The sequence below is a fragment of the Salmo salar genome, chromosome 03 (genome assembly GCF_965601325.2).
Source record: "Salmo salar chromosome 03, fSalSal1, whole genome shotgun sequence".
NCBI classification, from domain to species: domain Eukaryota; kingdom Metazoa; phylum Chordata; class Actinopteri; order Salmoniformes; family Salmonidae; genus Salmo; species Salmo salar.
Genome location: NC_138293.1, coordinates 5,683,842 through 5,710,929, shown reverse-complemented (window position 1 = coordinate 5,710,929; position 27,088 = coordinate 5,683,842). Strand labels below are relative to the sequence as shown.

Sequence of the window (27,088 nt, the reverse complement as noted above, 5' to 3'; positions counted from 1 at the left end):
GTTATTGACCATGGTTACTGATCAAAACCTTAGAAAAACCTTACCAAAAGTACAGGCTCAGTGAGCACAGCCTTGTCATTGAGAAGGGTAGACACAGGAAAACCTGGCTCCCTGTAGAGGAAAGGCTGTGCAACCACTGCACAACAGCAGAACCTGAGACGGAGCTGTATTTCCTGACAAAATGTAAAAAATATAAAACAATTAGAGAGTGTCATTTCCCCAAATTTGAAACCCTCATTCAAGGTTTCAAAAGATCTCTCTGATGAGAATAGACTACCCATCCTGTTGGGGGAAGACGCAGAGAGCTGTGGGTTGGCAGCGCACTACATTGCTGCCTGCCATAAGATGAGGGACGGTGTCTGACAGACCTATATGCTTATTGTTCAATGTATGGTTATTTTGACCCTTGGTTACTGTTGTCCCGTCGACAATTTTGATTATATTAATATTGTAAATCTCCAAAGAAAGCTGTGGCAATGTGCACATTGTTACGTCATTCCAATAAAGCGAATTGAGAGAGAGAGAGAGAGAGAGAGAGAGAGAGAGAGAGAGAGAGAGAGAGAGAGAGAGAGAGAGAGAGAAGGCTGTGCAACCACAGCATAGCCTGAGACAGAGCTGCATTTCCTGACAAAATGTCAAAAGTATAAAACTACTAGAGTCATTTCCCCAAATTTGGGGAAATGACACTCAAGGTTCTGATGAGAATAGGCTACCCGTCCTGTTAGGGGAGGACGCAGAGAGCTGTGGGTTGGCAGCGCACTACATTGCTGCCTGCCATAAGATAAGGGACAGTGTCTGACAGACCAATCAAACTGCACATGTCTTGTATGCTTATTGTTCAATGTATGGTTATTTTGACCCTTGGTTATTGTTACTGTTGTCCCGTTGACAGTTTTGAACTCTATTCAATCAGAATAGAAAAAAAAATATATATACACTTTACGCCTCAAATTAAGAAGTTGACTCTCGCTAGCACAACAAAAACCTAGCTAGCAGGCTAACAAGCTAGCCAGAAAAAAAAGCTAGAACAAACCTTTATTTATTCCACCTTTATTTAACCAGGAAGGCCAGTTGAGAACAAGTCCTTTATTTAACCAGTTCTCATTTACAACTGTGACCTGGCCAAGATAAAGCAAAGCAGTTTCGACAACATACAACAACACAAGAGTTACACATGGAGTAAAAACAAACATACAGTCAATAATACAGTGGAAAAATTAAGTCTATATACAATGTGAGCAAATGAGGTGAGATAAGGGAGGTAAAGGCAATAAATAGGCCATGGTGGCGAAGTAAATGTCGTCTGCGTAGAGGTGGATCAGAGAATCACCAGCAGCAAGAGCGACATCATTGATATATACAGAGAAGAGAGTCGGCCCAAGAATTGAACCCTGTGGCACCCCCATAGAGACTGCCAGAGGCCCGGACAACAGGCCCTCAGATCTGACACACTGAACCTTGTAAGGGGAGTTACATCAAATGACCAAACTGAGTGAGTAAAGCAAAAAGGAGCACGGACTCTTAACTTTAAACATATCTTCTGTTTTTTTTTGTGTGAATATTTCACTATTTTTGCTGGCTTTTGAGCTTGCTAGGTAGCAACAGCAGAAGACAAACAAAATGGGTTGCCATGGCAACGGCGCAGCAGGACAGAGCAGCAGCAGAGCCCAGAGGCACCATGTCCCCACTCCCCCTCAACGTCCATTATCCACCTCCCAGAGGCCAAAAATGACACAACGAGGAAAGCTTTTAAAACAGAAACTACTAAAGTGGAGGCCAGAAACTCTTTTTTGCAGACCTACACAAAAAAACTGTGATAGGAGTAACCTCATCTTTCTCACTGACCAGCCAAACGCATGGCGCTCAGCGGTCTGTAATGGGTGGAAGCTGAAAGTCAGACAACCCCCTGACAGCACCATGATAACAATCAACCTCTACAAGACTGGGACTGTCATGGTGTCAGGTGACAGACTGGGACTGTCATGGTGCCAGGTAACAGACTGGGACTGTCATGGTGTCAGGTAACAGACTGGGACTGTCATGGTGCCAGGTAACAGACTGGGACTGTCATGGTGCCAGGTAACAGACTGGGACTGTCATGGTGTCAGGTAACAGACTGGGACTGTCATGGTGTCAGGTAACAGACTGGGACTGTCATGGTGCCAGGTAACAGACTGGGACTGTCATGGTGTCAGGTAACAGACTGGGACTGTCATGGTGCCAGGTAACAGACTGGGACTGTCATGGTGCCAGGTAACAGACTGGGACTGTCATGGTGCCAGGTAACAGACTGGGACTGTCATGGTGCCAGGTAACAGACTGGGACTGTCATGGTGCCAGGTAACAGACTGGGACTGTCATGGTGCCAGGTAACAGACTGGGACTGTCATGGTGCCAGGTAACAGACTGGGACTGTCATGGTGCCAGGTAACAGACTGGGACTGTCATGGTGTCAGGTAACAGACTGGGACTGTCATGGTGCCAGCTAACATCAGGCTGTTTGAAACAGACTTTCAGACTATTAAGGAGAGAGCGGAGAGAGAAGACACCACCAGTGACATGCCCTCCCACCAGCACCACCCTCACCCCTACTCTCCCCACCCAAAAAAGGCACATCCAGCACCTCTCTTCCCACCATAGTGGAGGACACACCCCAGGAGGAGAGCGACCCCCCTCAGTGCAGAGCAGGCTCAGGCCCTCCTCACCACCATGGCTGCCATGAGGGATGAGTTCACCAGACTGGAGGGGGGAGGTGGTCCTGCTCAGTGTGAGAGCAAACAGCCACCAGATATCCACACCTTAGAGGAGCTCCTAACCAAGGTACGGACAGAGCAGGACAGCAGCCTTGCAACACAGCTGAAAGAGGTTCAGCAAGAGAGACGGACTCAAGAGAGCTGGCTGATCTAACAAAGGAGGTGAGAGAGCTCCTAAAGGACAGGCAGAGCAGTAATAAAGAGCTGACCACACTAAGAGAGGACAGGCTGCAGGAGCAGCTAGATCACCACTCTATGACCTGCCCTCACACAGCAGAGGGGCCCACCTCAACCAGCCAGGTCTCCCCAGCCCTGCCCTAACACAGCAGAGGGGCCCACCTCAACCAGCCAGGCTTCCCCAGCCCTGCCTGCTGCACACCTTCCCAGCCCACAGAGACAGAGACTCAGGGGGAATGTTAATATGGTATAAAACTGAACTAACTCAATCAATCGAATTGATCAAAAATCAACAAGGAGGCTAACATATAAAAACATCCTCCTCTGTGCCACAAACAGTTGAAGTCGGAAGTTGACATACACCTTGGACAAATACATTTAAACTCAGTTTTTCACAATTCCAGACATTTAATCCTAGTAAAAATTCCCTGTTTTAGGTCAGTTAGGATCACCACTTTATTTTAAGAATGTGAAATGTCAGAATAATAGTAGAGAGAATGATTTATTTCAGCTTTTATTTCTTTCATCACATTCCCAGTGGGTCAGAAGTTTACATACACTCAATTAGTATTTGGTAGCATTGCCTTTAAATTGTTTAACTTGGGTCAAACGTTTTGGGTAGCATTCCACAAGCTTCCCACAATAAGTTGGGTGAATTTTGGCCCATTCCTCCTGACAGAGCTGGTGTAACTGAGTCAGGTTTGTAGGCCTCCTTGCTCGCACACAATTTTTCAGTTCTACCCACAAATCTTCTATCGGATTGAAGTCAGGGCCACTCCAATACCTTGACTTTGTTGTCCTTAAGCCATTTTGCCACAACTTTGGAAGTATGCTTGGGGTCATTGTCCATTTGGAAGACCCATTTATAACCAAGATTTAACTTCCTGACTGATGTCTTGACATGTTGCTTCAATATATCCACATAATTTTCCATCCTCATGCCATCTATTTTGTGAAGTGCACCAGTCCCTCCTGCAGAAAAGCACCCCCACAACATGATGCTGCCACCCTGTGCTTCACGGTTGGGATGGTGTTCTTCGGCTTGCAAGCGTCCCCCTTTTTCCTCAAAACATAACGATGGTCATTATGGCCAAACAGTTCTATTTTTGTTTCATCAGGCAAGAGGACATTTCTCCAAACAGTACAATCTTTGTCCCCATGTGCAGTTGCAAACAGTAGTCTGGCTTTTTTATGGCGGTTTTGGAGCAGTGGCTTCTTCCTTACTGAGTGGCCTTTCAGGTTATGTGGATATAGGACTCGTTTTACTGTCGATATAGATACTTTTGTACCCGTTTCCTCCAGCATCTTCACAAGGTCCTTTGCTGTTGTTCTGGGATTGATTTGCACTTTTTGCACCAAAGCACGTTCATCTCTAGGAGACAGAACGCGTCTCCTTCCTGAGCGGTATGACGGCTGCGTGGTCCCATGGTGTTTATACTTGCGTACTATTGTTTGTACAGATGTACGTGGTACCTTCAGACATTTGGAAATTGCGCCAAAGGATGAACCAGACTTGTGGAGGTCTACAATTTTTTTTCTGAGGTCTTGGCTGATTTCTTTTGATTTTCCCATGATGTCAACCAAAGAGGCACTGAGTTTGAAGGTAGGCCTTGAAATACATCCACAGGTACACCTCCAATTGACTCAAAGTCAGTCAATTAGCTTATTAGAAGTTTCTAAAGCCATGACATAATTTTCTGGAATTTTCCAAGCTGTTTAAAGGCACAGTCAACTTAGTGTATGTAAACTTCTGACCCACTGGAATTGTGATACAGTGAATTATAAGTGAAATAATCTGTCTGTAAACAATTATTGGAAAAATTACCTGTGTCATGCGCCAAGTAGATGTCCTAACCGACTTGCCAAAACTATAGTTTGTTAACAAGAAATGTGTGGAGTGGTTGAAAAACGAGTTTGTGAAATGTGAACTTCCAACTTCAACTGTATGTTCCACCCCTCAAAGTCACCCTACTTTAATGAAGAGAGTTTCTCCATTCTAGAGGGGGAGATGAGTCACTTTCAGGCCCAAGGCAACATACTGGTCTGTGGAGACCCGAATGCTAGAACAGACACTATTAACAGTCATGGGAATAAACACCTACCAGGAAGCAACAACCTTTCCCTCCCCACATACCCCCTCCCCAGAAACAACTATGACAAAGTGAAAAATTAAAATGGAGTACAGCTCGTGAAGCTCTGTCGAACACTGGGTCTGTACATAGTCAATGGTAGGCTGAGAGGGGACTCTTTTGGTAGGTACACCTACAGCTCATCCCTTGGCAGCAGCACTGTAGACTACTTCCTCACCGACCTCAACCCAGAGTCTCTCAGAGCTTTCACAGTCAGCCCACTAACACCTCGCTCAGACCACAGTAAAATCACAGCGTATCTGAGAAAAGCGGAACCCAACCATGAAGCATCACGGCCCAAGAAATGGTACTAAAACAGACCACTAGATACAGAAATCTCAAAAACAAAATTGTAGCCAAAAAATACAATCCGTCCTGGACAACGTTTTAGTCTTAACATTCTGCTGCAACAATGAAGGTGTAAACTTGGCCGTTTGGAACATACACTTCATATATGACAAATTAGCCTCCTTGGCTAATCTACAGAAACATAAGAGGAAACCGCCCCAAAAAATACATCTAAATCAAAAACAGAGAACCACACAACCAAAAAATATACACCTTCAATAAGGCGGGAAGCAATACAAACACACCCTAAGAACAAAAAAGGAACAGCACATTAGAAATCAGCTGGATGGAATTGAGGAATCCATAGAATCAAACCACTTCTGGGAGAATTGGAATAAATTAAACAAACCTCATCATGAGGGATTGGATATGTGAAGAAACCACTTAGCAAACCTCTACAGCAATATAACGAGGAGCCCAGAACAAAAATATATACAAGAAACATTACAAATCCTTGAAATCAGCAGTCAAAGATTATTTCAGAATCCTGTGGATACCCCAATTACAGAATAATAATTATTGGAAAAACTATGCACTCTCTCCAACCCAAAAAAGCCTGTGGTGCTGATGGTATTTTAAATGAAATGATCAAATATACACACCACAAATTCAAATTTGGCTATACTCAAACTCCTCAACATTATCCTCACCGCAGGTATTTTCCCCGATATTTGGAACCTTAGATTGATCACACCAATCTATAAAAATGGAGACAAATTTGACCCAAATAATTACAGAGGAATAGCAGACTACATAATTTCCTTGATGAACACCACCTGAGCAGAAGATTGGATTTAAAAAATATTATCGTACAACTGACCACATTTCCACCCTCCACACTCAAACAAGTTAACCAAAACAAAAGGTACAATCTACTCCTGTTTTGTAGACTTCAAGTAATAATTTGATTCAATTTGGCACAAAGGTCTTTTTATAGACTAATAGAAAGTGGTATTGGAGGGAAAATGTGATATTATGAAATAACACTAAAAATAAAAAATAAATATTAAAATTGGCAACAAGCAAACAGACAGGGCAGCTCAAGACCAACACTATTTAACGTCTACATTAATTAATTGGCAAAAACATTAGAAGAATGGGCAGCACCTGGTCTCACCCTAAACAACACTGATATCAAGTGTCTGCTGTACACAGATGACCTGGTGCTGCTGTCTCCCACTAAGGAGGGTCTGCTGTAGACAGAGGACCTGGTGCTGCTGTCTCCCACTAAGGAGGGTCTGCTGTAGACAGATGACCTGGTGCTGCTGTCTCCCACTAAGGAGGGTCTACTGTAGACAGATGACCTGGTGCTGCTGTCTCCCACTAAGGAGGGTCTGCTGTAGACAGATGACCTGGTGCTGCTGTCTCCCACTAAGGAGGGTCTGCTGTAGACAGATGACCTGGTGCTGCTGTCTCCCACTAAGGAGGGTCTGCTGTACACAGATGACCTGGTGCTGCTGTCTCCCACTAAGGAGGGTCTGCTGTAGACAGATGACCTGGTGCTGCTGTCTCCCACTAAGGAGGGTCTGCTGTAGACAGATGACCTGGTGCTGCTGTCTCCCACTAAGGAGGGTCTGCTGTACGCAGATGACCTGGTGCTGCTGTCTCCCACTAAGGAGGGTCTGCTGTAGACAGATGACCTGGTGCTGCTGTCTCCCACTAAGGAGGGTCTGCTGTAGACAGATGACCTGGTGCTGCTGTCTCCCACTAAGGAGTGTCTGCTGTACGCAGATGACCTGGTGCTGCTGTCTCCCACTAAGGAGGGTCTGCTGTAGACAGATGACCTGGTGCTGCTGTCTCCCACTAAGGAGGGTCTGCTGTAGACAGATGACCTGGTGCTGCTGTCTCCCACTAAGGAGGGTCTGCTGTAGACAGATGACCTGGTGCTGCTGTCTCCCACTAAGGAGGGTCTGCTGTAGACAGATGACCTGGTGCTGCTGTCTCCCACTAAGGAGGGTCTGCTGTAGACAGATGACCTGGTGCTGCTGTCTCCCACTAAGGAGGGTCTGCTGTAGACAGATGACCTGGTGCTGCTGTCTCCCACTAAGGAGGGTCTGCTGTAGACAGATGACCTGGTGCTGCTGTCTCCCACTAAGGAGGGTCTGCTGTAGACAGATGACCTGGTGCTGCTGTCTCCCACTAAGGAGGGTCTGCTGTAGACAGATGACCTGGTGCTGCTGTCTCCCACTAAGGAGGGTCTGCTGTAGACAGATGACCTGGTGCTGCTGTCTCCCACTAAGGAGGGTCTGCTGTACACAGATGACCTGGTGCTGCTGTCTCCCACTAAGGAGGGTCTGCTGTAGACAGATGACCTGGTGCTGCTGTCTCCCACTAAGGAGGGTCTGCTGTAGACAGATGACCTGGTGCTGCTGTCTCCCACTAAGGAGGGTCTGCTGTACACAGATGACCTGGTGCTGCTGTCTCCCACTAAGGAGGGTCTGCTGTAGACAGATGACCTGGTGCTGCTGTCTCCCACTAAGGAGGGTCTGCTGTAGACAGATGACCTGGTGCTGCTGTCTCCCACTAAGGAGGGTCTGCTGTACACAGAGGACCTGGTGCTGCTGTCTCCCACTAAGGAGGGTCTGCTGTAGACAGATGACCTGGTGCTGCTATCTCCCACTAAGGAGGGTCTGCTGTAGACAGATGACCTGGTGCTGTTGTCTCCCACTAAGGAGGGTCTGCTGTACACAGAGGACCTGGTGCTGCTGTCTCCCACTAAGGAGGGTCTGCTGTAGACAGATGACCTGGTGCTGCTGTCTCCCACTAAGGAGGGTCTTCTGTACACAGATGACCTGGTGCACCTAGATCATCTGCACAGTTTCTGTCAGACCTGGGCTCTGACGTTAATCACAGTTTCTGTCAGACCTGGGCTCTGACCGTTAAATCACAGGTTCTGTCAGACCTGGGCTCTGACCGTTAAATCACAGGTTCTGTCAGACCTGGACTCTGACCGTTAAACCCCCCCCTCCAAAAAAAATGAATATAATGATATTACAAAAAAGGTCAGGAAATCAGGATGAAAAATATAAATTCTATTAGGACACAGTTCTATTAGAACACACTAAAAACGTCAAGTATCCAGGACTAAATATCAGCAACACAGGTAGCTTGTGTGAATGAGTGAACGAGCTGAGAGACAAACTAAGAAGAGCATTCTATGCCATTAAAAGGAACATTAAAAATCTAAATTCCAATTAGAATCTGGCTCAACATTTTCCAATTAGTTATAGAACCAATTGCTCCTCTACATGGCAGCGAAGTACGGGTCTGTTGTCTAATAAAATAAAGCAGGTAGAGCAGAATGAGGCCAACAACCCCCTCTTTATTCAAATAGGGAAAAAAAGAGCCATCACATTTTACAGCCATCTAAAAACAAGTGACCCCAAAACATTCCATCACACAGCTCTACAATGTCATGAGATGAAACAAGAGTCCCCTCAGCCAGCTGGTTCTGAGGCTCAGTTCACCAACCCAAACCAACCCCGTAGAGCCTCAGGACAGCACTCAGAAAATATGGCCCAACCAAATAATCACAAAGCAAAAATAAAAATATATCACCTATTGGAAAGACACCATAAAGAAATCTAAGTAAACTTCAGTACTATTTGTCTCTAAACAGACTGTACCTGGTGGCAGAATATCTGACCACTGTGACTGAGAGAAAACTGAGGACAGTCTGGCTATAGAGACCGGTCGTCACAGACAAACCTGGCTGCCCAGAGAGGACAGTCTGGCTATAGAGACCGGTCGTCACAGACAAACCTGGCTGCCCAGAGAGGACAGTCTGGCTATAGAGACCGGTCGTCACAGACAAACCTGGCTGCCCAGAGAGGACAGTCTGGCTATAGAGACCGGTCGTCACAGACAAACCTGGCTGCCCAGAGAGGACAGTCTGGCTATAGAGACCGGTCGTCACAGACAAACCTGGCTGCCCAGAGAGGACAGTCTGGCTATAGAGACCGGTCGTCACAGACAAACCTGGCTGCCCAGAGAGGACAGTCTGGCTATAGAGACCGGTCGTCACAGACAAACCTGGCTGCCCAGAGAGGACAGTCTGGCTATAGAGACCGGTCGTCACAGACAAACCTGGCTGCCCAGAGAGGACAGTCTGGCTATAGAGACCGGTCGTCACAGACAAACCTGGCTGCCCAGAGAGGACAGTCTGGCTATAGAGACCGGTCGTCACAGACAAACCTGGCTGCCCAGAGAGGACAGTCTGGCTATAGAGACCGGTCGTCACAGACAAACCTGGCTGCCCAGAGAGGACAGGCTGTGCTCACTCTGCTCCAGGGGAGAGGTAGAGAGAGAGCTGCATTTCCTATTACACTATGACTAAATACTCAGACCTAAGAGAATATTTCTTTCCCAAAATTATCATTCAGTACAAAGAATTTGAAAAAATATAAAAGATGAAATATTTATTGGGTGAAAAGCCACAATTGTGCAGTTTTGGCAGCCAAATATATGTCCCCCGGCCACCACCTAAATGACAGCCAGTGAAAAGTGCAATGTAATGTCAATTAATATTTCCCATTTCGTTTTGTCTTTCATACCAGGTCATGTGTCTTCTCAGTCAGGTTGAGACTGGTCTACTACTATTGCTGTAATGTATTATTATTCTCATTAATATTGTTGTTGTAGTTGCTGTTAATGGTAATGGAAAACAAAGAAAAAGGAAACAGAAGAAAAAGGGAGAGAAGAAATAACTAAATGAGACTCTTACCCACTAGGTCATTCTTCCACCCAGAATCCTTCTCTGGAACACATCTCCCAGAATCCACAGAGAGATTCTCAGAAGACTAGAAATAACACAACATGGAGACATTTCTTCAATATAGTTGTCTGCATTTGTCATTTTGGAACTGTTTTGCAAAAAAATAAATACATTTGATCACAAAAAAACAACCAAAATATTTATATATTTTTTTCCACTTGTATCTACTTTACTGAAAACGTTCTGTAAACCGAACATTCAACACAATTCAACAGGGTTTAGACTACATTTAGAATCGTTCACAGAGTCAGTGTCTGATGGCATACCCTGCTTCTCCTGGTAGGTGGGATCCCCAACCCTGATTGGCTGTCCACATCTCCCATAAGAAAGTCAGACACTCTGAGGAGGAAGTCAGGAAGAAGACGAGTCAGCATTATCAAGTGAGCAAGACTAGCAAAGCTAAGTATCCCAGACTAGAGGTTTAAATATAGTTGATTTGAATAAATAGGCCTAACAAAAAGACAAGTGAGCAATACTGAGAAAACTAAGTGATCCAAGACTAGGAGGTTAAAACATATTTATTCAATCAAATAACAAAGAGTCCAAGGCTAGAGGTTAAAGATAAGTGTCCAAGTTAAAAAAAAAAAGGGTAGTTACATATTTATGTAGACCATTACCTAACAATGTTCAGTGTGGTTTAAGTGAAATGTTCATGTGGACATAGTTAACATGAGCCTATTCATCATTTGTACTATTACAATCAAGACTTGTTCTTTTGACTGTTAGCAGAAAATATATAATCTCTGGCCAACTGACAAGAGGTTACTAAAAAGCCAACAACAGTGTTGAAAAAAGGTAAACAAAAAAAGTCGTACTCACACATTGCCAAATGTGAATGCCAAAGTGTCAATGGACGCGTGTATCTCGCCAAATATAGCGGTTTTGTTTTCTTGGTTTACCTCCTTGAAGTTAATTCCTGTTGGAAAGTGATAAAAACCACATGAGAACATCAACCAGAGACCAAATTACATTCAACAAGCCAGCAAACAGGCAACAAAAAGCAGTCAGAGTTAGCCTGGTCATAGAATTAGCCTGGTCATAGAGTTAGCCTGGTCATAAAGCTAGCCTGGTCATAGAGTTAGCCTGGTCATAGAGTTAGCCTGGTCATAGAGTTAGCCTGGTCATAAAGCTAGCCTGGTCATAGAGTTAGCCTGGTCATAGAGTTAGCCTGGTCATAAAGCTAGCCTGGTCATAGAGTTAGCCTGGTCATAAAGCTAGCCTGGTCATAAAGCTAGCCTGGTCATAGAGTTAGCCTGGTCATAGAGTTAGCCTGGTCATAAAGCTAGCCTGGTCATAGAGTTAGCCTGGTCATAGAGTTAGCCTGGTCATAGAGTTAGCCTGGTCATAGAGTTAGCCTGGTCATAGAGTTAGCCTGGTCATAAAGCTAGCCTGGTCATAAAGCTAGCCTGGTCATAAAGCTAGCCTGGTCATAGAGTTAGCCTGGTCATAGAGTTAGCCTGGTCATATAGCTAGCCTGGTCATAAAGCTAGCCTGGTCATAAAGCTAGCCTGGTCATAGAGTTAGCCTGGTCATACAGTTAGCCTGGTCATAAAGCTAGCCTGGTCATAAAGCTAGCCTGGTCATAGAGTTAGCCTGGTCATAAAGCTAGCCTGGTCATAAAGCTAAATAATGGATCTGTATGTTGTCAGCATGACAACACACACACACACACACACACACACACACACACACACACACACACACACACACACACACACACACACACACACACACACACACACACACACACACACACAACACAGTAAGATGGCTGTCATGTTAGATCAACACTATAATGGCTTCATTAATTGGGCTGATTTAATTCAATTTAGTCATTTCATTCATTAGGGCCTACAGTAAATGAAGCACTTAAGAAATAAGCTACATGTAATAACTTCCTAGTTTCTGTAGATGCAGATAGTAAGGCAACTGTGTATTAGGATTTATATATATATATATATTTTTTTTTTCATGGACTTTGGAAAAGGTGTTGACACTAAACATGCCAAATCAGTGTGATAGCTCTTTCAGAACCATTAACTCACACAATATGACCACGACATGTTGAAAGCACCGAGCTGTCTGTTCAAATGATTAGCACACAGCTCAGACATCCATGTATACCCCAAAAAACATGCCACCAGAGGTCTTTTCACAGTTCCCAAGTCCAGAACAGACTATGGGAAACACACAGTACTACACAAAGCCATGACTACATGGAACTCTATTCCACATCAGGTAATGCAGTCAAATTAGATAAATAAAATACACCTTATGGAACAACGGGGACTGTGAAGAGACACACACACACACACAGTAATATTGTTGTATGGTGATATTATACATGTTGTATTGTACATATGTAGTGGTGTAGGGATGTTATATGATGTGCTGTTTTATCTTTTGTTTCATATGTAATGTAAGTAAGTGCCTTAATGTGTTTTGGACCCCAGGAAGAGTAGCTGCTGTCTTGGCAGGAACTAATGGGGATCCATAATAAACCCCAGGAAGAGTAGCTGCTGTCTTGGCAGGAACTAATGGGGATCCATAATAAACCCCAGGCAGAGTATCTGCTGTCTTGGCAGGAACTAATGGGGATACATAATAAACCCCAGGAAGAGTAGCTGCTGTCTTGGCAGGAACTAATGGGGATCCATAATAAACCCCAGGAAGAGTAGCTGCTGTCTTGGCAGGAACTAATGGGGATCCATAATAAACCCCAGGCAGAGTAGCTGCTGTCTTGGCAGGAACTAATGGGGATACATAATAAACCCCAGGAAGAGTAGCTGCTGTCTTGGCAGGAACTAATGGGGATCCATAATAAACCCCAGGAAGAGTAGCTGCTGTCTTGGCAGGAACTAATGGGGATCCATAATAAACCCCAGGAAGAGTAGCTGCTGCCTTGGCAGGAACTAATGGGGATCCATAATAAACCCCAGGAAGAGTAGCTGCTGTCTTGGCAGGAACTAATGGGGATCCATAATAAACCCCAGGAAGAGTAGCTGTTGCCTTGGCAGGAACTAATGGGGATACATAATAAACTCCAGGAAGAGTAGCTGCTGTCTTGGCAGGAACTAATGGGGATCCATAATAAACCCCAGGATCCATAATAAATACAAACAGCAACCTGGGCAAAATTGTCACAAATACAGACATACTGTAAATGGATACTAACAGGAACACAGTCAGGGATGTCCATCTGGACCGGAACAGTCAGGGATGTCCATCTGGACCGGAACAGTCAGGGATGTCCATTTGGACCGGAACAGTCAGGGATGTCCATCTGGACCGGAACAGTCAGGGATGTCCGTCTGGACCGGAACAGTCAGGGATGTCCATTTGGACCGAAACAGTCAGGGATGTCCATCTGGACCGGAACAGTCAGGGTTGTCCATTTTGGACCGTTTTTCTGTGTCTAAAAAAATGTATTGGAAATCTTCTTGAAGCGCAGGAGAAGAGAATGGTGTAACCAAAGCATCAGATTATTATCAGGTGGTTTTCATACACTTTAATATGTACGTTTCCAATTCATATGTACTATCAGGTCAGACTCACTGAGCCGGTCAAGACTACAGCCATATTCCCTTTCCTGTGAGCAGCCCGAAAATACACTGTCCAAATGCTTTGAAGGAATATTGAGGACACAGAGTTTCGACGATTCTTCGAGAAGACAGCGGCGCACACGTTCGCTTTCTTACACAGGAAACAGTTCAGATCAGTATGCGAGACACAGAAGCCAGGTTGAGGAAGCCCAATAAAACATGCAGAGAGAGAGAGAGAAGAGGAATCAGACTTGACATAGTAGCTTCCTGTCTCTCCGCCACAGGAAACGACTCAGGCAGCTTGAATTCTCAGAAAACCTTTAAAACAACCACTGCAAAAAAAACTTACCCACTCCGTCTCTCTGTCTAGTCAACGGTCTGTCCGGTCAATTGGAGAGAACACTCCAAAAACCTCCTAGCTCTATTGTCTATGCTCTCCTCTGCCCTCCCTGTACAGAAGAGCAGTCTTCTCTTCATAACACTTTCTTGACACTTGAACTTTGTCCTGATGATGCAGTAGAGCCGACAAAACCAAAAAGACACAAAACTGAAACAAAAAGTCAAATTTCCGGTTCCCTTCAGGAGGGGGGGGGGGGGGTTGGAGAAGACGGGATCTCCACAGCCCACGTTCCAGGCCAGGGCAGCACCTCAGGAGGCCGAGGGGGTGATAGAGGTGTAGAGCGTGCCTCCCTGCCGTGAACGCTAGACAGCTGTTTGTTCTGCGCTCTGCTGCTGTGCTCTACTGGCCCCTGTAGAGGCAAGAGTGCGGAGCGTCTTCCTCAGGACATCCTGCAGTCCTACAACAATGATACCACCGCTGGCTGCCACCAATCGCAACGCGCCAAATATGGGAACTGCATCATTCACGCCCAGGCCAGGACGCATTGTGACTTTCCGTTCTTAAGAGCATGACAACACTGTCTGTGATCACAATGAGCCTGTTGCAGAGAGTTTCTTAGTGTGGTAGTTCTGCTGTCATTCTGTCTGTGATCACAATGACACACTATATTTTTCTTGACAGAGGACGACAATTTATGGGCTCATTGGTGTATGAAAAAATAGATGGCTAGAATAGGATCGAGAGAGAGAGAAACTGTTTTAGAACACAATTAAACTGTGAAACTTTAAAACTCTATAAACTCAGAACCCATAAAGCACAGTACAACAGCAAGCAGCTGACACTAATTGAAGAGTCTATAAACACAAAAAACTTCTGGCAAAATTGGAAAAAACCTAGGAACATCTAAACAAGAGGAATTAGCGATACAAAAATGGTGACACTACAACATTAAATTGATGCAAACACAGAGCAATGCCAAATTCATGAGAAGTTGAATGGATTAGAAAAAGCTAAAGGACAATCAAAATCCATTGGACCCTCCAATTACTGACCAGAAGCTCTATAAGAAACTTCAGGCCCTCAATTTAAAAATAATCATACAGCCTAAATGAGCTGCTCAAACTCACTAGTGCAAAAATAATTTCTATTGGCTATATTAAAACTGTTTAATTTGATCCTGAGTGTAGGTTATTTCCCTGACATCTGGAATCATAACCCCAATCTTTAAGAACAGAGACAAAATTTGACCCTAACAATTACAGAGGAATTTGTGTGAACAGTAACCTGGGGAAGGTTTTCTGTAGTATTATAAATGTAAGAGTTCTAAACTTCCTTAATAAAGCACAATGTCTTGAGTAAAAGCCAAATTGGATTTATATCAAAAACATCGCATGACTGATCATATTTATCCTCACACACCCTGATAGATAAACATGTCCACCAGCATTTGATTCTATTTGGCATACAGGACTGCTACAAAGTTACTTAAAGTGGTGTAGGGGGTAAAACATGACATAATTAAATCAATGTATACTGGCAATACGTGCAGCATCAAAATTGGCAAGAAAAGAACAGAATTCTTTAACCAGGGGCGAGGCCTTCGCCACAGTTGCAATCTGAGCCCTGCACTCTTCAATATTTACATCAACGAATTGGCTACTATTCTAGAAAAATCCTCAGCCCCTGGTGTTGGTCTCCACAATTCAAAGTAGCCAGCCTTTTCCTTGACAGCTTTGCACACTCTTGGCATTCTCTCAACCAGTTTTATGAGGTATTCACCTGGAATGCATTTCAATTAACAGGTGGGCCTTGTTAAAAGTTAATTTGTGGAATTTCTTTCCTTCTTAATGCATTGAGCCAATCAGTTGTGCTGAGTTCAATTACAAACCACATTTCCTGTTGCTGCAGGATTATTTTCATGCTTTAGCAAACAGGCTCAAATGAAAATTCTGTATGTAGCATAGCAGATATTTATAATATGGAAAATGTAAATTAAAATTACACAATGAAGTCACCTTAATGAGAAGGACTGGACAGTAACGAACAACAGACTGGCTGTTGTTTAATCTGAATGGAGTAGACAAAGAAAGACAGGGAGTGCAGCAAAATTGCCTCCATTAGCCGTGCTAGCTAGTTGGCTAACTTATCTGGCTAGCGTAGCCATCTTCTTTACATGGATGTGATGCGGTCACATGCATCCAAGCCAAACTGAAATCTGATCAGAAACACGTTGGGTCGTTTTTTCCCCCCCACAGCTTTCCATTTCCTTTACAACCGATCGGACTGATGTCATTTGGACATTTTGCACAGAAAATCGTTTCAAATATTTCTCCCCGGTCCCTAAACATCTTTGCAGATATGACCGAGAACAATTTAGTTGACATGGGTAAAGTTAGTTAGACATTCATTCTATTAGTTATGACATTGTGGTGAACCAGGCTTTATTTAATCTTCTAGGGCAACGTATGACAAAACGGAAAGTTGCCTGTATCTAATTATAGACAAGTTGACTATCAAAAAGCCAAAATGTCAGAAATTATAAAACAGAAACATCTAAATGAGGCAAAAAAATAATCTCAAGTCTGTTCTATGCTGCCTGCAACAGTAAGTATTTTCAGCGCATGCATGACCGACAGTCCCTGGTCGGAGCACCTCCTGAGCGCGTATTAATCCCGCTGTAGAATTAATTGCGGCTAGGTCGAACGACTAAAATGAACGAGTCCTGCCTTACACAGGAAGCGGCGCAGGTCCTAATCCAGGCACTTGTCATCTCCCGTCTGGATTACTGCAACTCGCTGTTGGCGGGGCTCCCTGCCTGTGCCATTAAACCCCTACAACTCATCCAGAACGCCGCAGCCCGTCTGGTGTTCAACCTTCCCAAGTTCTCTCACGTCACCCCGCTCCTCCGCACACTCTACTGGCTTCCAGTTGAAGCTCGCATCTGCTACAAGACCATGGTGCTTGCCTACGGAGCTGTGAGGGGAACGGCACCTCCGTACCTTCAGGCTCTGATCTGTCCCTACACCCAAACAAGGGCACTGCGTTCATCCACCTCTGGCCTGCTCGCCTCCCTACCTCTGTGGAAGCACAGTTCCCACTCAGCCCAGTCAAAACTGTTCGCTGCTCTGGCACCCCAATGGTGGAACAAGCTCCCTCACGACGCCAGGACAGCGGAGTCAATCACCACCTTCCGGAGACACCTGAAACCCCACCTCTTTAAGGAATACCTGGGATAGGATAAAGTAATCCTTCTAACCCTCCCCCCTACCCTTCCCCCCCAAAAAAAGATATAGATGTACTATTATAAAGTGGTTGTTCCACTGGATATCATAAGGTGATTGCACCAACTTGTAAGTCGCTCTGGATAAGAGCGTCTGCTAAATGACGGGAAAAAAAAAACGACTCATGCTCTCGAGTCTGTAAACAGTCGTTCAAAAAGAAAGAATGGTTGGCAAACTGCACCTCACTAGGACCCACGAGCTGACTTCCACCGCCAGAACAGTTTTCAACAGAATAAAAAGCCTGCATCCCAGTTTCCTTCAACCATACTGTTGATTGATCAAGAAAGATCCTTTTGACTCTTGACTGCGCTGGGACACATCTGTTAGTTGGGAGTTGGCACCTAGGACTTTAATTGTTTCTGAAAGTTGTAGACGTGAGAATAAATTATTATTGTCAACACAGTGCCACGCTGACAAAAGGAATTCTAAGTTTCTACTTTCTACAAAACCAAGACGTGATCATTCCGCCGAGGGAGAGATTCTTCTCTTGGCTTCAGCACAAGAATGTTCCAGAAGTTTGTAGATCTGCATACCAAATGGCACCCTATTATTCCCTAAATAGTGCAATACTTTTGACCAGGGCCCATAGGGATAGTAGTGCACTACTTTTGACCAGAGCCCATAGGGGTAGTAGAGCACTACTTTTGACCAGAGCCCATAGGGGTAGTAGTGCATTACTTTGGACCAGAGCCCATAGGGGTAGTAGAGCACTACTTTTGACCAGGGCCCATAGGGGTAGTAGTGCACTACTTTTGACCAGGGCCCATAGGGGTAGTAGTAGTGAACTACTTTTGACCAGGGCCCATAGGGGTAGTAGTAGTGAACTACTTTTGACCAGGGCCCATAGGGGTAGTAGTAGTGAACTACTTTTGACCAGGGCCCATAGGGGTAGTAGTAGTGAACTACTTTTGACCAGGGCCCATAGGGGTAGTAGTAGTGAACTACTTTTGACCAGGGCCCATAGGGGTAGTAGTGCACTACTTTTGACCAGAGCCCATAGGGGTAGTAGTAGTGCACTACTTTTGACCAGGGCCCATAGGGGTAGTAGTGCACTACTTTTGACCAGGGCCCATAGGGGTAGTAGTAGTGAACTACTTTTGACCAGGGCCCATAGGGAATAAGCATGATAAGTAAAAGAATAAAGATCTTCTTTCCTGAACGTTCAACAGTACAGAGTTGGAGAAAACCAAGTCATATCTTCGAAGAACTAATCAGAAGTGTGGATGAGGTGGCCTGTATGGTCTGGCGGTTAGAGCCGCAGACCACGGCATATACACCAGGGGAGGACGGCTCATAACAATGGCTGGAACAGAGCTAATAGAAAGGCATCAAACACCTGGGAAGAATGTGTTTGATACCATTCCACTATATTCCGCTCCAGCCATAACAACGAGCGTGTCCTCCCAAAATTAAGGTAGAACCAACCTCCTGTGATATTTACAGTGAGGGAATTAAAATGAAAATCAATTTATAACATTTTTGACATGCGTTTTTCTGGATTTTTTTGTTGTTATTCTGTCACTCACTGTTCAAATATACCTACCATTAAAATTATAGACTGATAATTTCTTTATCAGTGGGCAAACGTACAAAATCAGCAGGGGATCAAATACTTTTTCCCCCTCACTGTATGATATATACTACTCAAAAAAATAAAGGGAACACTTAAACAACACATCCTAGATCTGAATGAAAGAAATAATCTTATTAAATACTTTTTTCTTTACATAGTTGAATGTGCTGACAACAAAATCACACAAAAATAATCAATGGAAATCCAATTTATCAACCCATGGAGCTCTGGATTTGGAGTCACAGTCAAAATTAAAGTGGAAAACCACACTACAGGCTGATCCAACTTTGATGTAATGTCCTTAAAACAAGTAAAAATGAAGCTCAGTAGTGTGTGTGGCCTCCACGTGCCTGTATGACCTCCCTACAACGCTTGGGCATGCTCCTGGATCTCCTCCCAGACCTGGACTAAAGCATCCGCCAACTCCTGGACAGTCTGTGGTGCAACGTGGCGTTGGTGGATGGAGCGAGACATGATGTCCCAGATGTGCTCAATTGGATTCAGGTCTGGGGAACGGGCGGGCCACTCCATAGCATCAATGCCTTCCTCTTGCAGGAACTGCTGACACAATCCAGCCACATGAGGTCTAGCATTGTCTTGCATTAGGAGGAACCCAGGGCCAACCGCACCAGCATTTGGTCTCACAAGGGGTCTGAGGATCTCATCTCGGTACCTAATGGCAGTCAGGCTACCTCTGGCGAGCACATGGAGGGCTGTGCGGCCCCCCAAATAAATGCCACCCCACACCATGACTGACCCACCGCCAAACCGGTCATGCTGGAGGATGTTGCAGGCAGCAGAACGTTCTCCACGGCGTCTCCAGACTCTGTCACGTCTGTCACATGTGCTCAGTGTGAACCTGCTTTCATCTGTGAAGAGCACAGGGCGCCAGTGGCGAATTTGCCAATCTTGGTGTTCTCTGGCAAATGCCAAACCTCCTGCACGGTGTTGGGCTGTAAGCACAACCCCCAGCTGTGGACGTCGGGCCCTCATACCACCCTCATGGAGTCGGTTTCTGACCGTTTGAGTAGACACATGCACATTTGTGGCCTGCTGGAGGTCATTTTGCAGGGCTCTGGCAGTGCTCCTCCTGGTCCTCCTTGCACAAAGGCGGAGGTAGCGGTCCTGCTGCTGGGTTGTTGCCCTCCTACGGCCCCCTCCACATCTCCTGATGTACTGGCCTGTCTCCTGGTAGCGCCTCCATGCTCTGGACACTACGCTGACAGACACAGCAAACCTTCTTGCTACAGCTCGCATTGATGTGCCATCCTGGATGAGCTGCACTACCTGAGCCACTTGTGTGGGTTGTAGACGCCGTCTCATGCTACCACTAGAGTGAAAGCACCGCCAGCATTCAAAAGTTACCAAAACATCAGCCAGGAAGCATAGGAACTGAGAAGTGGTCTGTGGTCCCCACCTGCAGAACCACTCCTTTATTGGGGGTGTCTTGCTAATTGCCTATAATTTCCACCTGTTGTCTATTCCATTTGCACAACAGCATGTGAAATTTATTGTCAATCAGTGTTGCTCCCTAAGTAGACAGTTTGATTTCACAGAAGTGTGATTGACTTGGAGTTCCATTGTGTTGTTTAAGTGTTCCCTTTATTTTTTTGAGCAGTGTATATATATATATATATATATATATATATATATATATATATATATATATATATAACATAACAATTGAAATCCGCCCCAGTGCCCTTTGACTTGAACTCTCTCCTACCTTTCCTATCTAACGCAAATAAATTAAAAAAAAAGTTTTTTATTTATATAAAATTAAATGAAAATATGAGGATACTAACCTTTGACCTTAGCGATGACGGTCCCAGCAGCCCTGAGGATGTCTACAGAGTTGAGGGTCTGGTGTTTGCCGATGACAGACTTGAGAACACGCAGCAGCTCTCCCAACCTCTCCTGTACCCGCTGAGGGAGAGCGTCATGGGACTCTGGAAGAGGAGGACAAAGAGATCTGTCAAGTAAAATCTTTTAACAGAATAGGGTCGATAACTTCATTACGTAGTTGTCATAGCCGTCCTGGCTTTCGGGGGGAAAGATGAGAAAGAGAAACAGATTAGAGTATTGACATCAATTAAACATCGGAAAGAGATTTGAAACAATAATGATCCCACCACTACCACTGGCAGCTGCATCATTCAAGGCCATAGAAGAAGCCATTGTTCCCCACTGAGAAGCCTATAGGATGTGTGACCACCATCAGCTTGTTAGGTCTAGTGCCGTGTTCACGTGTTGGGGGGGGGGGGGTGATCAGAGGAACGGCTTGTTTACTTGAGAGAAACGACTTCCGAGCGTTCACGTGTTCGGAGCTCAGTAAGGAACACAAGAACCATTCTCACCATTGACAGTTGAAATCGCGGCCATGTTTGTTGCTATTTTCAGTGGGGTACGTGACGTCAGAGTTCAGCATGTGGGAAAGATCGGGGTCCAGAGATCATATCAGAGTTTCCATGTTGGAGTGTCGTTCACGTGCAGTAAGAAGGTCATGTTTACGAGTTCCAGACATGACGTGAAAGCGGCATAAGTGCTTTGGAGTGAATTATAGTTTGCATTTTTGACCAGACTAGAAAAAGGTGTTAGCTTGGAATTTTGGCAGTTTGAAATTTTACCACATTAGATTCTAGGTTACATAGCAGCCACGTATAATCTGTAAATTAAAATCAGAATTATGACCCGTTACATTGTGACCCTCAGGTCACCCATTGCAGAGAATGCATGGCATTGTTTTAGTGTTTACTGACGAGACAGCAATAACATAGTTAGTATGTCATTAGATGCAGACAACTGTCACGTTTCTGTCTCTGGACTGGGGTTGTGTAATACAGGAAACTACAGCTGTCGTGGTCAAGAGAAGCTGCAAGGACCGTTTGTGATGCAACTGTCCTGTTCCACTTTAGTCGACAAGTAAAATAAATGGCTTTGTTTTGTTTTAAATTTAAGAAAAGTAAAACAATCTCGCTGTACAGAGCAAAAAGTGACGATTAAGTTCAGTAATGATTGGCCTCATTTGTGCCGAATCAGGTGATAGGCTAGTACTTACACAGACAAAGGGTAGGCTATCACATCTTTCACTATGAACAGTATGACAGATCTCCGAGTTATCATTTCACCATGAACAGTATTAAGGATCACCCCTGAGTTATCCTTTCATTATGAACAGTAAGACAGATCTGCCCTGAATTCTAACAGGGTTGTTGACAGCTACCCAGTGGGCAGAAACAACTGAAAGGGGATGTTTCCTTGTCTCTATGTGGAGTAAATCAGCAGTGGGTCTTGACCTGTGTCCCAAATAGCACCCTATATAGTGCACTAGTTTCGACCAGACTCCATTGGGATCTGTTCAAAACCACTATTGAGAGAATAGGGTTCCATTTGGGATAAGCCCTATAGCTTGGTAAGAGGAGTAATGAGTAGTAGCCTAGTTCTATAGTAATCTGTTGAGGGTCTAGGGACCAGACAGTAGGTAAGCTCATGTCTGAGTGTCTCACCCACAGTTTAGGACTGACTGACGATATGATACAGTGCCTTGCAAAAGTATTCACCCCCCTTGGAGTTTTTCCAATTTTGTTACATTACAACCTGTAATTTAAGTGGATTTTTATTTGGATTTCATGTAATGGACCATACACAAAATAGTCCAAAATAGTTTCAGAAGTCACATAATTAGCTAAATAAAGTCCACCTGTGTGCAATCTAAGTGTCACATGATCTCAGTATACAGTATATATACATGTTCTGAAAGGCCCCAGAGTCTGCAACACCAATAAGCAGCACCATAGAGACCAAGGAGCTCTCCAAACAGGCCAGGAACAAAGTTGTGGAGAAGTACAGATCAGGGTATTATTAAAAAAATATTAGAAACTTTGAACATCGCTCGGAGCACCATTAAATCCATTATTAAAAAATGGAAAGAATATGGCACCACAACAAACCTGCCAAGAGAGGGCCACCCACCAAAACTCACGGACCAGGCAAAGAGGGCATTAATCAGAGAGGCAACAAAGAGACGAAAGATAACCCTGAAAGAGCTGCAAAGCTCTCCAGTGGAGATTGGAGTATCTGTCCATTGGACCACTTTAAGCCGTACACTCCACAGAGCTGGGCTTTACGGAAGAGTGGCCAGAAAAAGCCATTGCTTAAAGAAAAAAAATAAGCCAACACATTTGGTGTTTACCAAAAGGAATGTGGGAGACTCACCAAACATAGAGACTAAAATTGAGCATTTTGGACAGTCAGTCAGTTAAGAACAAATTCTTATTTACAATGACGGCTTACACCGGCCAAACCCTAACGACGCCGGGCCAATTGTGCACCGCCCTATGGGACTCCCAATCACAGCCAGTTGTGATACAGTCTGGAATCAAACCAGGGTCTGTAGTTAAGCCTCTAGCACTGAGATGCAGAATGATTAAAATAATCATTCTATTTCCATGACTCCAACAGTTCACCAAATAACTAGGCATAGATTTTTACCCATATTATGCAGCTAGCTCTGAGGGGCACAGTGTAGAAATTATGATAAAAGTGCAGAAATGTATAAATAATTTTATTTTGGAGTTGGATTGAAACATAAAACATTGAGAATGGAAAAAGCGCCATTGAAATCACTTATAAATGTATACATGTGTTGCCCCTAGATCATCAAGCATATTTATAACTAAAACAAAATATCATCAAATACCGTTAAAAATATTGTGATATGATATTTTGGCCATATCACCTAGCCCTAAATTGCGGGGGGAGGAGGAGGAGGAGAATGTTTTCAAAGCAACTACTGTTATTCTAGCAACATAGGAGGAGAGTCACACACAGCCTTCTGGGAGTACATCGTTTATTTATCACCTCCTCAATATTGAGTTCACTGCACCATTTTACAACCGGAGTAGGCTATGTAGTATTGTTTTGATGCGACCGCGGAGCAGAGCGTGACGATTTTGGAGGAAAGTTTTTTGTGGGACATTACATTTACTGATAGCCATATAGGCTAATTGATTCATCTATCTAGCAACAGGTATTATATTTAAAGTTAAATCTAGCTAAGTGTTTTGAAGTTCCCAGTTCCTCAAGCGGTTAATAATATAGCTTAGGCCAATATGCAAAGAAGTTGGCAAATTTAAATCTGATCATTCTGGATTATATTTTTTGACACGTTGCATATCAAAATATCAATCAATCATTCCCTGGATATTAGATGAAATAGCTTGTCTAGAGGCCTGCACTAATGAAAAGTAAGTCATTTATTGTTGTATTTATCATTATCGTACAAAATTATTATATTTATCGCAATGTGACGTTTTGGACGCGAGTCTGTGGAATCACTGAGCCAGCGGACAGGATAAGGGGATAGATGGGAGCGCTAAGATAACGTTGTGTCGGCACAGAGGTTGTCAATCTTCTCCAAGAGCTGACACTCAACTGGTTAGCTAGCCTGGCTGGCTCTGACTGGAACAAGCATTTTGTTATAACTTTTGTTATACACAGACAGACAGAAAATACAAACATGACTTATTCTGTGAAACCTTGGCATGAGGTATGCTACTGTAGTTAGCCTAAAAACCATGACAACCAACCAACTAATCACCCACCCTGCCACACACTAGGTACTAGTACTGTAACTTCCTTTCTGGTCTCACCTATAAGTTGCCATTTGGTTCAAAGTAGTGCACTAAGTAGGGAATAGGGTGCCATTTGGCACTGACTCACCTTTAGAGTGGCAGGTTTCTTTAAGGCTGAGCAGTACATCTGCGAACCTCCGCACGTCGTTCAACAGCTGCATGACGTAATCCGGATCCACCCCAGGCGCTCCTACCACGGTGAACCCCAGCCCCATACTCCCCAGAGGGTTAGTAGTCCTGGAGCTCCTGCCCATGTCCCAGGTCTTTGTTGACCCAGCCGACGGTGACCCTGTGTTTGGGTTGGAGAGGCGAGACAGGCCCTGGGTAGAGCTGGAGCGATGCTGTTTGTTCTGTTTAGTATTATTCTCTCCTCCTCCTCCTCCTCCTCCAGTGTCACTGCTCTTCCGTAACATCCCAGCGGGTCACTGCCACTGGTTCTAGCCCGATGAAACTACCTAGAATATGCTACAGACCACTGGGCTGTGTTACACCCCATATGGGTGGTCCAGACCGGTCCCGGTTTGGGGCCCTGAAAAAACAGAGGCTGTGTCCTTTTATTTATTTGTTTGTTTTTACTACATTTCAAATGTTATTTAACTTTCTTTTCTGTCAAAACACATGTTTGTTTTGTGTGTAAATAAATTTATAGATAACTTCTAATTGGAGAATATTGAGCTTGTATTAATAACATTAACATAAATACCTAGCCAATTACCAGGGTTGGGTAGGTTACATTCTAAATGTAATCTGTTACAGTTACTAGTTACTTGTCCAGAATTGTAAACAGTAAAGTAACCTTTGTATTACCCACTCAGTAAATGTAATCTGATTATTTTCAGTTACTTTCAGTTACATTCCCCTTAAGAGACATTAGAAGACAAAAAAAATAATGATCCATCAAACAAACACATTTGGTGTGTTATCATAGTAATCTCGCTCAGGTGGAACAGTACTTAAAACATGCCTCTTTTTTCAATGCTGAATTGAATGTCATTAAGAAAACTTAAGGTGTCATAATGTTTTTTTTTTGTCGTTTTTTTTTCTCTTCCAGCAAACATCCTTTCTGAATTTAAAAAAATCATCCAAAGAGTAATTTATCTAGTTTTTCCAAAAGTATCTGTAATCTGATTACAAAGATGTATTTTTTTTGCTAGTAACGTAACTGATTACAGTTAGTTCTTTGTAATCAGATTACATGTAATCAGATTACATGTAATCGGTTACTCCCCAATCCTGGTAATTACAGTGCAGTTCGTAAACATGTTACATTGTTCTTACAACTGTTAACAACGTTACACCTGTAACGGTTAAATGCATTTTGTTTTTAGGCGACTGTACAACAAACGACAAAATAAGACTACATTTTTACATAGGAGCAGCTGTTACTTTCCTAACGTTAGCAGCCACTCGAACGTCAATTTCATTGTGAAATTAAAAGTAAAATGATAAAACTCTGAAACCAAATTACATGATCGAAAATGCAATTCTTTAAAATAGTGGCTAACGTTAGCTAGTTTAGTTTGAGTTTTGAACAAATCTTAACGTAGGCTAACGGACATCCCAAACACTAACGTTAGCTAGCTCGAATCGTGCGCTAGCCAGTAGCGTTTCTTCTTGCTATCAACAACAAAAACAACAAACTCACCTGACTTGTACTTCAATAACATTGCAACCAAATTCTCAAGAAACTTTTTTCTTCATAAATAAAAAAAAAAAAGGGGGGGGAAAAATGAGAGAAAACTCACATCTTTCGTGAGGAGAATAGCTTCGGTCGCTGTGTGTTTAGCTAAGTGAAGCTCTCCGTTTACCAGCACAGCTACAATCACATGACTCTGGAAACCACTTTCCCACTGAAGGACAGAGATTTTTTTTACATTTACATTTTAGCAGATGCTCTTATACAGAGCAACTTACAGTAGTGAATGCATACATTTCATACATTTTTTTTCTTCTCCGTACTGGTCCCCCGTGGGTATCGAACCCACAACCCTGGCGTTGCAAACACCACGCTCTACAAACTGAGCCACACGGGAACTCAAGAGATGCCAAACGCTTCCTCTACCGTCGCTTTTATCAGCTGTGCTTCTAGTCTTCAACTCTGAAATGTTTTTTTATTTTTACACCGTTAACCGCGACTGTCTGGTGTTGCTATTTTAAATGCCTTTTATTTTTACACCGTGAACCGCGACTGCCTGGTGTTGCTATTTTAAATGCCTTTTATTTTTACACCGTTAACCGCGACTGTCTGGTGTTGCTATTTTAAATGCCTTTTATTTTTACACCGTGAACCGCGACTGCCTGGTGTTGCTATTTTAAATGCCCTGTAAATAAAGTGTGATGTAGAATATTCAGTCATCATTACTGAGTTATATAGCGTAACATAACTGCGGGAAGGGGGTGCTGAGAGTGAAGTCTGAAATTAAAAAAATATGAAATAAAAAAATATTATTAAATTAAAGAAAAATAATTCCCAAAAGTACTGGGCCTTTACTAGTCCTGTATTAGCTTACCACCCTATTTTCTAATAACGGCTTTGTG

General features: G+C 43.8%; 1 protein-coding gene across 5 annotated transcripts in view; it reads right to left on the bottom strand.

Annotated features, from left to right (window-relative positions):
* LOC106596853 (rho GTPase-activating protein 29) overlaps positions 1-26,869 on the bottom strand; it is a 59,314-nt gene extending 32,445 nt beyond the window's left edge. The window contains exons 1-6 of one of the 5 annotated variants that reach the window (XM_082973229.1): positions 26,196-26,869; positions 24,639-25,094; positions 20,723-20,866; positions 11,001-11,097; positions 10,448-10,520; positions 10,131-10,206 (exon numbers count right to left, since the gene is read on the bottom strand). In XM_082973229.1, the coding sequence (XP_082829355.1) occupies positions 10,131-10,206; positions 10,448-10,520; positions 11,001-11,097; positions 20,723-20,866; positions 24,639-24,963 (715 nt within the window). In that variant the 5' untranslated portion in view covers positions 24,964-25,094; positions 26,196-26,869. Of the gene's footprint in view, positions 1-10,130; positions 10,207-10,447; positions 10,521-11,000; positions 11,098-14,072; positions 14,551-20,722; positions 20,867-24,638; positions 26,159-26,195 lie in introns of those variants that run through there. The other 4 variants (XM_082973228.1, XM_082973231.1, XM_082973230.1 and 1 more) reach the window with 4 other exon arrangements.
* Positions 26,870-27,088: the final 219 nt, after the last annotated feature.